At 43.5% G+C, this 12,742-nt stretch overlaps 1 protein-coding gene across 1 annotated transcript in view; it reads left to right on the forward strand.

The window, feature by feature from the left end:
- Positions 1–7,668: 7,668 nt before the first annotated feature.
- ALDH1A3 (aldehyde dehydrogenase 1 family member A3) overlaps positions 7,669–12,742 on the forward strand; it is a 59,236-nt gene continuing 54,162 nt past the window's right edge. The window contains exon 1 of the mRNA XM_006129200.5: positions 7,669–7,871. Coding sequence (XP_006129262.2) covers positions 7,782–7,871 — 90 coding nt within the window. The 5' untranslated portion in view covers positions 7,669–7,781. The remainder of the gene's footprint in view (positions 7,872–12,742) is intronic.

Consider the following 12,742-nt stretch of genomic DNA (forward strand, 5'->3'; position numbering starts at 1 on the left):
CATGCAGAAACTACTGAACACAAATTACACCCACCCCCCCCAAAAATCAACCTGAAGGTGGCATTTCACTGAGATGATGAAAATGAACACACATCTGTCTGCACTGTTTTGGATCATTATCCAGCAGAACCCATTATCATCCCAGACACATGTCCTCTAGAATGGTGGTTGAAGACTGAAGGGACACATGAATCTTTAGCACTTATGGCACAAATCTCTAGCAATGCCAGCTGGAACAGTGCCATGTGAATGTCTGTTCTCACTTTCAGGTGACATTGTGAACAAGAATCAAGCAACATTATTTCCTGCAAACTGTAACCAAATTTGTGTGAGTGATTGGCTGAACAAGAAATAGGACTGAGTGGACTTGTAAACACTAATGTTTTACACTGTTTTGTTTGTAAGGGCAGTTAAGTAACCAAAAATAAATCTATATCTGTAATTTATACTTTCAAAATGAAGAGGTTGCACTACAGTATTTCTATGAGATGAATTGAAATACATTTTTTGTTCTTTAAAGTACAAATATTTGTAATAAAAATAGTGAGCACTGTACACTTTGTATTCTTTGTTATAACTGAAATATATTTGAAAATGTAGAAAACATCCAAAATATTTAAAATAAATGGAATCGAATTATTGCTAGTGTGAATTTTTTTCCAATTTTGTTTGATAGCCCTGTACAGAAGCATAATACGTCATGAATGTTGTTGCTTTTAATATCCTCCTTTACTGACTAGTGCAATTTAATTTAATGCAGTTACTTGTGCTTGTGTCACTACAGAGCAGGGGTCAGCAACCTTTTCAAACCAAAGAGCCAAACTACATCAAAATCCAGAACAGGTGGTCAACAAAGAGCCAGTATAAGAATGCCCATTTGCATGACTGAAAAATACAACTTAATATTATTGATAATTGACATGATGATTAATAATAGCATAAATGAAACATTGTGCTCACAGACTTTATTTAATGGGACTTCTGCTGCTGCATCTTTTTGCACATTTCTTTGACATTTATATCATAACTGTTCAAACTCAGGTTCATGCATGCAGTCAAGCTACAGGAGTAATGATGCATCTTTTGAATTAATTTTTCATTTTAATTTAAAAAGTTGCATGTATTCTAGGAATGACAAAAGAGCTATATTTGGTTCCATACTGAGCTATATTTGGCTTGAGAGCCATAGGTTGCAGACCCCTGCTAGAGAGTAAGGGCAGGATAGGAAAAACTTGATGTGTTCATAAAATATAATATTCCTCCTTAAGTCTGTGCTGAGATGAAACCTGACATGAACTTTCAGCCTGTGAATGACCTCCTTAAGATTTTTCATTTTCTCAGTTTGTACAATAGATAAATACTCTATATTGTAAGACTGTGTTGTATTTCATATGTTTACCTCCAGTTCTTTCAGAGCCTCTCCACTGACTTTAATCGACTTTGGATTAGGCCCATAGTGAGAGAGTAAAATGAAATGAGGACCAAACTTCCAAATGGAGGACCTTAACACAAGTTATCTAATAACGTAGTCACCTAAGTTAGTGTGTAGGTACTTAGATTAGATCTTAGTTGCACCTAATAGCTGTCCTACCATCACTGACCTAAAAACATAGAATGCTAGAACTGGAAGGGATCTAAAGAGATCAAGTCCAGTCCCCTGCCCTCATGGCAGGACCAGACACCATTTAGATCATCCCTGATAGATGTCTATCCAACCTGCTCCTAAATATCTCCAGAGATGGAGATTCCACAACCTCCCAAGGCAATTTATTCTAGTGTTGAACCACGATGACAGTTAGGAAGTTGACTTTGTTGTCCCACTCTGCTTGGCACTGGAGAGATCTTGGCTGGAGTATTGTGTCCAGTTCTGGACGCCATACTTTAAGAAAGATGGGGACGAATTGGAGAGCGTCCAGAGCACAACAAAAATGAGAAAAGGTTTAAAAAACCTGACCTAGGAGGAAAGGTTAAAGAAATGGGTATGTTTAGTTGGGAGGAAAGGAGTCTGAAGGGAGACCTTCTAATAGTCTTCAAATATGCTAAAGGCTGTGATCATGTTTTTCTCCATGTCCACTGAAGATAAGACAAGAAGCAATGGTCTTAATTTGCATCAAGGAAGATTTAGACTTGAGAAGAGGGAAAACTCTTATGAGGTGTGATTAAGCTTTGGAACAAGCTTCCAATGGAGATTGTCGTATCTCCACCATTGGAAGTTTTTAATAACAGGTTGAACACACACCTAACAGAGATGGTCTAGATCAAGCCCGGCCAAAGGGTTTGTGGGGCTCAAGGCAGGACACTAGGAGCGGGGGCCCAGCTGGTGGATGGTGAATATTCAGCAGTGCAGGGTCCCGAAAGTGTGGGGCCCAAGGCGTTTGCTCGCCTTGTCCTAGGGCCGGACCTGGTCTAGATGTATTTAGCTGTTTTTCACCACAGGCGGCTGCACTCAATGACTTTTCAAGGTCCCCTCCCGACTGACACTTCTAGGATTCTGAGAGAACAAGACTGGGACCTATGTGGGGATTTGGGTGTCTGAATTGATGACTGGCATGATTTTCTGCAAATGCTTTTAACTGAAAAGTTTTTCCGTTAAAAGAATTTGTGGAAAAGAGCATCTAGATTGGCACGGACGCTTTTCCGCAAAAGCATTTTTGCGATCGGGGCTTTTTTGCGGAAAACAATACCGCGTTGTGTACACAAGAGGGCTTTTGCCCGAACGGGAGCAGCATAGTATTTCCGCAAGAAGCACTGACAATCTTACATGAGATCATCAGTGTTCTTGCGGAAATTCAAGTGGCCAGTATAGACAGCTGGCAAGTTTTTCCACAAAAGCACTTGCTTTTGCGGAAAAAATTGCCAGGGCTTGTTCTGCAGCCCTAGAGTGGGAGAATGCAGAACAAGGTTCATAAGGGAAGTGGATGTTCATGGATCACAAGAATATTCGGGTTAATGCTAAGAGTCTGGCGGAGACAGAAGATGTTGTACTTCAGAGATTGTCGGTCTCCAATTTGGGATTAAGAGGTGACCTTCATAGTGGGAAAAGTATCCCTGATCTGTCTTTTGGGGGTTTCTTGCACCTTCCTCGGAAGCAAAGGATACAGGCCACAGTCACTAGAGACACCAGACTGGGCTAGATGGACTGCTGAGCTGATCCAATCTGGGAATTCTTCAGTCCATTAAGATATAAATGTAGATACAAAGTCCAATCCCTGCAGAACAGAGGGAATCAAGAGAAAGAGCAAATTATTTTCTGGGTGCACTCATAATTTTAGAAGTTCCTAAGACACAACTGTGACAAAGGCCATATGAGCGCTCAGATAAAGAGGATGATGTCGTTGTTTTGATTTGTACATTATGCACCTTGATACTTTTTAATTACATTAAGATAAAAGTGTTAATTATTGAGCTGACAAGATGGGGGGGCGGGTAGAGCATATATGTAGGTGGACTTGGGAGCAAACCTATACTGAAATTTCTCACTATAGCATCATATCTTTAATTGTTTTGAAATCCTTTCTGTGTAACCAACCAATGCCGCATACTCATGTTAATTCCAAACAGTCTTTTAAAAATAATGCGTGGGTAAGAACCAGTAGCAGACAAAACTTCTGTCTTAAGCACATCTCCAATATCCATAAACTCCCATAAAGAACCAATCAGCCATGACTAAAATACTCTCCCAACAATGGCTTATGAATAGACTGTCTCCCTTCATGGTGTGAAATATACATTGTTTTGTTTTCACTCCCTTAGGGTGACCCACTGGCACGACTCCTTAGATTATTCTGGAATTTCTTCATCATCATCTTCCTACTTTTCCCCTTAGATGATTTTGTTCTGCTATAACAGTTTGCACTTGTATAAATACTTTGCACTTCAACTGAGCAGCATTGGTAGACAAAATGAAGACAGATGGCAGTGGATTAACTCTAACAGTGTGTTTTCCACTCTACCAATTTTCCAATGAATTCCCTCTCACCAGACCTTTCCCAAAGAACTTCCTCTACTGCTTACATAGTCCCATGCCTTTGAATGGTCCATTTGGGAATTGCAATTTATGGGGGACCAAAAAAAACCCCAAAACCTGTCAGTATAAAATATACATAACTCTGAGAGATCAACAAGAATAGGTTTTGGTTTTGCAAAGCCAGTCTGAAATCAAGGTTTTGTCCAGATAAAATGGACTCTATACCTGCTCCACCCAAAATGTCATAGCAAGCTAGGATGTGTTTGACTTTGTAAAATCTTTGTCAGCCAAGTTTTAGCAAAACAAGGGATCGTCTGTATTCAGTGTCCATTGTATCAGAACCACCAAAGTTTGGGGATTATGTTAAGAGATTCTTACTTTGTTCCTTCTCTAGCCGAAATGAGAAGCGACAACCTCAAAAAGTGGTGAGTACTTTATAAACAAATGGAAGTTTCTACATCCATATTTTATACCATAATGATCTCTGTCTCTTCATTTGACTAATGTACAAGTATTTCCTAAAGTGACACCTATGTACCAAGATAACTTTTCACTTTTTCTGTTGTGGCTATTTAAAATATAATCTCCCTCACACGTTATTTAGAAATAACGCATGTTGTTACTTAAGTCTGTTATTGCCAAGCATCCAGCCCCTTCAGTATTTGCAGTTCCCAGGGAAAAGCTTTACAGTGATTTGTGACTAATTCAGCTCTGATGACTCTGGAAAATATTATGTTGTGTTATCTATTATGACTGAGTTACTACCTACATGGAAGACCTTGAAGGAAATACTAAATACTACGGGAAGTGGTGCTTATGATTCACGTTATAGTGCTTTCTCTTCAAAGTTCGTATTAGCCATTAAACTGGCATGATGTTATGGGGCTGTTTGGGCTCCCGCGTGGTGGGAGGGGAAGGGGGGTAGGGTGGTGACGTACACAGCCCCGCCCCCTGGCTGTGTATGTCACCGCCCCACCCCCCTCCCTGGCGGTGGCCTGGCTGAGCAGGCAGCACTCAGCCGAGTGCCCCGGCGGGAGGGGAAGGGGAAGGGGGGCAGGGAGAGAGAGAGAGGGGAGAGAGAGGCAGGAGGAGGAGGAGAAGAGAAAGGGAGAGTGAGAGGCAGGAGGGGGAGAAGAGCTGAGGGGGTGGGGGAGGCAGTAGGAGGAGAGCGAGAGAGAGACCGGAGGCTCAGGAGAGAAGACCAAGGTGGAGGAGAGACCTGAAAATCCCGTCTTATGATGGGCTAATTGGCTATTTTAAAATACTATGCATAGAATTTTTGATGCAGAATTTCCCCAGGAATAACATGTGAGGACTACACTAGGAAACTAAACTAGTGGGGATTGGGCAGCTCACGATAAGTGGCGCTAATCTTAAGTAGGCATCATTCAGTTCTCCAGGCTGCTGCGTGCTTTTGAGAGGTCTGATAGTGAGTACCCTGAGGCTGACTCTCTGCTCTGTGCACTTGGCAACTGTCCCTGCATGGGCCAAATTGAAAAAAAGAATTTGTTAATGGGGTAATCACCCAGTCTTTGACTATGTGATTCAGCTCTGCAGCTGAGGACTGTTAAGAGATAGGAAGAGGAAAGGAGGAGGGGGAGGGCCAGGAAAGTGAGATCTATAGCCCTATGTGTAGGGAGAAGGTGAAAGCTGGATCGGGGAAGAGGACTTGTATGGTGTAAACTACACACATCTTGAGCAGTGTTCCCTGTAAATTGTGTGCTTGTGAGGCCTCTCAGGAGAGATGCCCAGCTGATTAGCAAGTGCCCACAGCTGGATTTTTTTGTTTCTACTGGTGGTGCACATTCACACATGCCTTGATGCACAGAAACAAATTATTCTGCACCTGGATGGAAAAAATCTGCGTAGGGATGGAAAAGATTAGAGGGAACGTTGCTCCTGAAAATGTTGCTCTGTCCCATATAGTGCCACTGAGATGACATGCATCTGACGAAGTGGGTCTTTGCCCACGAAAGCTTGTGCTCCAACACTTTGGTTAGTCTATAAGGTGCCACAGGACTCCTTGCTGCTGAGACGACTTAGTTTCCTAGTGTAGACATGCCCTATTTTGAAATAACTAAAATCGATATAACTCCTGAAATAACAAAATCAAAATAGCATGCCCTCACTAAGAGGGAAGCTTTGAAATTAGTCTGAGGCAGGCTCCGTTAGTGTTGATATTCTACCTCAACTTAGCCCCAGGAAGCAGTGGGGAGTAATTAGTTCCAATTACTCTGGGGAGTAGTTATTTCAAACTAGTGGTACTGGAGCATCCATACTAACGTTAGTTATTTCAGAATTATTTTGGAATTAGCATTATTCCTTGAGGAAAGCAGAAGTATAGATTTTTGAAATAAGCAGTCCGTTATTTTGAAATAATGGGCTTGGTAATGTGGATGCTCTGCTTATTAATTCAACCTACATGGGGGGTGTAGACCAGGACGTAGAAATTAGTGAGTCTGCTCTACAGCCTGAGCTAAGAGCCATGTGACTTCTAGCTCATGCAGTAGAAACTCACACACTAAGCTCTGATGGTCCCAGATAGACCCCGAACACCTATGAACGGGATCCAATCTGTATTACAATAGCACACTGGATAAAGGGATGTAAAAAATGAATACAAATATTAACCATGTAACCAATATAATTTTTATTGGTTCCATGGTTAACTGCTCCCAGCCCCGTGAAGAGTTTACCAGTGGGGGTAACTAATACGTATCTGCTTATCGGCTAACTGGTTAAACTCTTCTCTCTCTCACTGGAAGCAGAGCACTTGGCGTGGTGCGCTCGAGGGCTGATTGTAGCAAGGCATTGAGGGTGTACAGCCCACACCCTCCTGTTTAAGATTTTAGTTTTGACTTAACCCAAACCATTTGTGCCTTTGTGTACTGAGCGAGCCTCCCTGGGCTGTGCAGTCACAGAGGTGCCCAAACTGGATCGTCAGGGTTTGAAATAGGAGCTCCACCAGGGCATTCTCCAGCACTCTCTGCCTTTCCTCCCTGGATCCCAGATGGATGTGCTCTGACTTGGGCTCTCTCTTTAGAGAGGTGTCTGCTTGCTCCTGGCATTTCAAGCCTTAAGACAGGATGGAGGAGTGGCGATGGCAGCTCACATGCTCTTGAGTTGGGAGGCCTGTAGTTGCTGGCCTGGCAATGTGGCCAAACCCTCGGGCTGCCCCAGTTGGGAGCACTTGGATGTGCTGTGTAAAGCTAAATAAATAAAACAGCCTAACCTAGCGGTGACCATCCATGGTGTGTAAGCGCCACGTCAATTGCCCACTGGCGTGGGCTCAGATCCCTTCCTCCCCAGGAGCACCTATGTGGGGGGAGAGAGAGGCACACTGCCCTGCAGCCCCCACCCGACCTGGAAGCTGCCCCAGCTCTCTGGTAGATGGGGCTCCACTTGTAACAGGGGTAGGTAGGATCCCCCTCCCAGAAGCCTAGAGTCACCCAGCTGGTGGGCTCTCCGCCAGGCCCATGGCCTGCATCTACCGCATGTCCCAGGCTGCTCTTGGTCCAATGCAAGTAGGTTAACTTTTTAATCAAATAGGGCGCCCCCCCTTGTATCCCACGGGGCAGCCCCCCCGAGACCCTCACAATCAGCCTCATTGTTTGAGACCCGGGCCGCAGCTTGGCCCAGCTGCTGCTGCTGCAGCCCGGGCTGGCGCGGAGGAGAAGCCGCAGCCCGCGGTACCTGCGCTGAGCCGCGCCGGGGGCGGAGCGGGGCGGGGCGCGGCGCCGCCGGGCGCCCTTAAAGGCTGCGCCGCCCGGCTGTCAGCCGCAGAGGCTGGGCGGGCAGCGGGGCGGCTCTGGCCATGGCTGCGCTGAACGGGGCGGTGGAGAACGGGCAGGCGGACAAGCGGCTGCCCCGGCCGCTGAAGAACCTGGAGATCCAGCACACCAAGGTAAGCCGGGCCCCAAGCACTCCGCGCCGGGCTGGGGGTGCCCCAGGCGCCGGGGTGGGGGGGCTCCGCTTCTCCCGGAGCAGCCCCCCGGCGGAGGCTGGCTGGATATGGTCGCCAAAAGTGGGGGGCAATGGTCCCTCGTGTGTTTCGTTCCCTGTGCGGAATAAATTTTGTTGCGTGCACGAATGTGCACCACCCCAAGCAACAGGTGGTGCCCGCTGTGTATGGGCTCTGGGCGCTGGCTAATTAGCCGGGTGGCATTTGAATTTCTCCTGGGTGGCTGCCCAACCACTGGGCTTCCAAGGAACACTGTTGGGGGGGGGGGGTGCCCGTTTGCAGCCCTGCCTGCAGCAGTTCCCAAACTGACTTGACAATCTTGTCAGTAAAGGTCTGTCCTAATTGTAAGCTGACTTGAAAATAATACAGTGCCAGCGCAGGATGAACCGGGGCCTGACCAAGCATAGCCTAAACCCATATTGAACACTAGGAGAGTTTTCTGTGTGCTCCAGGAACCTTTCAGGCAGGACACTTATTTTTATACCGTTTTTGCACCTTTTATTGCATTATTACCGCAAGGCTATTCAAGAGTAAATGGGAAACTAGGTCATTTCCTCCTCAAAACCTGGGTTTGCTAAAACTTTGCTTGCTTTTTTTGTTATAATTCTTCTGTGTTGGGAGTCCCACTCCTACAGAAATGTGTGTGTTTGCCCTTCCCATTGTTGCAGAATACAGATGTCTGGTGCTTTTAAAAAGTTTCAGAGGGGTGACCGTGTTGGTCTGTAACTTAAAACAATGAGTAGTCCTTTGGCATCTTAGAGACTAGCAAACATATATAGTATCATGAGCTTTTGTGGGTTAAAAACCACTTGACCAGATGAGCTGGGGTGGAAGTTTAACCATGAAAGCTCTTGATACTATATATTTTTGTTAGTCTCTAAGGTGCCACAGGACTACGTGTGTGTGAATTTTTGTGCGCGGGCGCTTTTAATTAACAGCAGGCTTTTTTAGTGTTTGCTGTTGATTTCAGTGTAATCCTTATTGATCATGCAGTGTTTTACTTTTTGTTGTTGTTGTTTTGTTAGCCTGATGTTCCCCACTCTGGCTCAGGGCTCTGTTTTATTTTAATAGACCGGAAGCTTATTTTGTGGTATTTTTAGCAAGTGGAGAAAGGTGTCACTCCTATGAGTGACACAAAAATGCATGTAACATAACTAAATTTGTCCTGCCAATGCAGACATGACAACTGCATCATGGAAATCAAGTGAAATTGATATTTGGGGTGTGTTCTCTCCCAAAGTTTTGGAATCCTAATGATGTAGCAATTTCTGCTACAAGCTGAAGTTATAATTTTCCTCTTCTGCACATTAGACCTGCTTCAGCACCAAATAAAGTTGCACGTGTGTATTCCTGAACTTGTACTACTTGATCACTCTGTTTTCCATAAGTTGGCTCTCGAAGAAAATGTTTTTTTTTTAAGTGTGTCATCCTGGGTCACTAACCGGATGATGCCGTGTTCCCAAATTAGTATGTTGGGCATACGAGAGCGGGTTTGTCAAAATACAGAGCACTTTTTGGAAACTACAGAGCCCTCTCCAGATATCTGGATAGAGTGAAGCTGTGAGGAGGGGTGTGTGGAGGGGGTGGGGAGAAAGCTTCCTTTAAAACATTTTCTCCTCTGTCGATTCAGTCCTACTCCCATTATAGTTACAGAGTAGGGGTTGCACTGGCTTCATTGATGGCAGGATCAGACCCTATATTTATGTTAAGGAAAAGGGAATTAGGAATCAATGCAGTAAGGTTCAGAGTGCTCTCCGTGTGTACTGGAGGAACTAGGAGTGAAGGATATTCAGCAACTTCTAGGGTTAGATCCACAATTGTTGGCCATGCTGCTCTCACCCCTCTCAAAATATCTGATTTTTACACTTGGGAAGCAGGGGGAGCTTAACATTAAATTTTAAATTAAAAATTAAATTAAAATTAAAGCTTCTAGTATCCTTGCTAAAGTCTGGACTTCCATGTAAAAACACAAAACCAAAAGTCCAGTCAATTCTTAGGCTATCAATAGAGCTTCCCTTTAAAACACTAAAGCCAAACCATTAAAATGTAAAACTTCCGAAGCCCTTGTTATCATTCCTGATTTTCCTGCTTCATTTTTTATATCCAAGAGCTCTGCTTATTGCTGGGTTCTAAGGTGCAGAGTTGAGTCCTTGAAGAAATCCGCAACTTTTGTAGGCAGTTCTGGTAGTTAACACCCTATACTTCATTCACTGGTATCCGAACACATTTGGGTTGGAAGGAGGGACTCTTCAGGTTTCATCTACGCTATTGGATCTTTGCTTTCTAATTTCATCTATGCAGCTGGGATAACCAGACTACTGGGGGTTTAGAATGTTTTAATTAATATCAAATTATTCTTGCTTCCTAAATAATATATGAAAGACATAATATAATTGTATATCCCAACTGTGAGAGGGCAAATAAAGCTGAGCCCCATCAATTTCTCACGTTGAATCCAGGTATGCAGCGAAGGAACCAAATGAAATTAGCCATTCATTAATAATTTGTCAGCAGATAAGACTTCTTCTTAAACCCACAACTTTCCCTATGTTGTTGTTGGTTTTTTTTTTTAAAGTGCTTTCTGCTAACCTGGAACTTGCATTTTCTGCCGCTGATTTCAGAATGGCGTAATGTTTACTTTGGACATTATTTACTAACTTCGCTGGTGGTTGCGTGTGAGATGGCTGAGGAAGAATAGGCCCCGTAAAGATGTCTAGGCAGTCAAATAGACTGTCTCAAAAGTGGAAAAGGGCACTAATTAGAATACAAGTTCTGGATCGATGCTCAGATCATATACTCTGATAAGGAAAATTATGGGCAATATTAAGCTTAGAATGATGTCAAATGTACGTTGATCAGAGTACTCTGCAAACTGTATTGACTTGTCCCAGAAGTTTGCAGTGGTCTCCCAACAGCACCCATCCCTCTGTAAAGAGGAATCTTATTGTCCATTCTACTAGTTAATGATCTGGGGATATCATTTCAAAGCCAAATCTTGTATTGATGCCTTTAGGAAGCAAAGATCATTCACAAACGGTCTTTCCAATATATAACGTCCCTAGAGATGAAGATGAAAGATTGAGCATATTGCTCGGTACAGTGCCAGTCCATGTGACGACTTGTGAAAGAGCCAAACTTTAGTTGTAGGAAGCTGAAAAGAATGTTGGCAATTCTGTTAGTCCTCTTTAGTCAACCATTCGCTGGAGTGATTTCCTCCTTTCGCCAGCTCCGTCATCCATAATAAATGCTAACGCATAGACGCAGCAAAATGGTGCCCCATTCATTAGCCGCTGTAAACATTCCATTGTAGTAACATGGGTGTCCCTCCGTAGCGCTCTCACGTTTGCAGTGAGATGTCCTTGAATTTGCCTTTGTCTTCTATAAACCTTCTCTCCCTTTTACTACTTTTTAAATGTTTGCGTCCAGAATGTTGGGATTGTAATTCAGAGCTTCAGGCTGCTTTAAACGTCCCATGCGGAGAATTCTCTTGCAAACTTCGTTTCGGTATATTGTCTTACTGAGGATTGCAGTCACGGTACCCCTGTCGCCTTCCCCCGCACAATTGAAAATCCAGGAGAGGTGGATCTAAAAACCAACTTTAAGATGCATATGCTTCTAGGAAGCATCTTCCAGTATGTGTGCCACACGCTTTGCAGGAGTATTCTGAGAAAAATATTAATTTCAATACTAATGTGAAGGAGTAATTATGTTTTGAAACGGGCGAGAAAAGAAACCATGCCCATTAAACTGGATGACATTTGGAGTGTGCAATAAGTGCAGGATTGACTGGGTTTTTAGGGTTTTTTTTGTGGGGTTTTTTTTTTTTTTTCATTGTAGGTCTGAATTCTAGCGTATGCCAGTACATCGCATTGGAAAAGTGAAACGCTTTTGTTCAAATAAAGTGATGTACTAGCTTGCAAAGATTAACCAGGGCTCTTTATCTAAAGAACTGTGTTTAATCTCATTGTATTTACAAAGAATCGTTGTTAAAAACATCATCAGATAATGCCAAGGTGGGTCAAAAGAGTGCAGCTGGGTGCTGAATCAATCCATGATACACTGGTGTCTATACAGAGTTCATATAAATATCACTATTTTAATCATTTTTAAAATCATTTCAGTGCATTTTTAGTTATGCACCGGAGAGACTCTCCACAGCAGCAAGAATCTTTGTCTTCTCTAAAAAGGCAATATTTTGAAAGGCTTAATGCTATTTTATTTGCAGAGGAGAATAAATTGCCATATCCATCAGACATAACGTGTCTGATGGATATTGACAAAGACAAAAGACTAGCAAAGTGCTAGGGTGTGTGTGAGTTCCTTGAGTGAGGTAGCATTGCAAGACGGGGTCCACGCTGCCCATTCACTGGCAGAAAACACTAATGGAGAAACCACTGGTGAGTAGCAGCGTATACCCTCATCCATGTTGGGTAAGGCTTTGAACAGAACAAGGAGCTATATGGCTTGAAGTATGCAGATTTCTCTTTGTGTCTGCCTGCTGTACCCAAGGAGATTGATTTGAAATAATCACTGGTTGTTTCAGAAGTCTGAATCACAAGTTACGTGGTGTGGACTTGATCCTGTGTTCTTTGGTCAATCACAACTGATTTTGCTGGACCTTCTTTGTATGAGTACTTCTTTTTGGCTTGGTTTGCCAGTTAAAATGGAAACAACGATTAATATCGGGGCCTAATTCTGCAAAGGTGCTAAATGCTCTTGACTCCTGTTGGCTTTGGTGGGTCTTCCAATCCTTGCTGCATCTGACCCATAGAGAGAGGCTTCCCATGGTACATGCATGTTGACTATTTTTCTTT

This window comes from Pelodiscus sinensis, chromosome 14 (genome assembly GCF_052426305.1).
Source record: "Pelodiscus sinensis isolate ZL-2025 chromosome 14, ASM5242630v1, whole genome shotgun sequence".
In the NCBI taxonomy this organism is placed as follows: Eukaryota; Metazoa; Chordata; order Testudines; family Trionychidae; genus Pelodiscus; species Pelodiscus sinensis.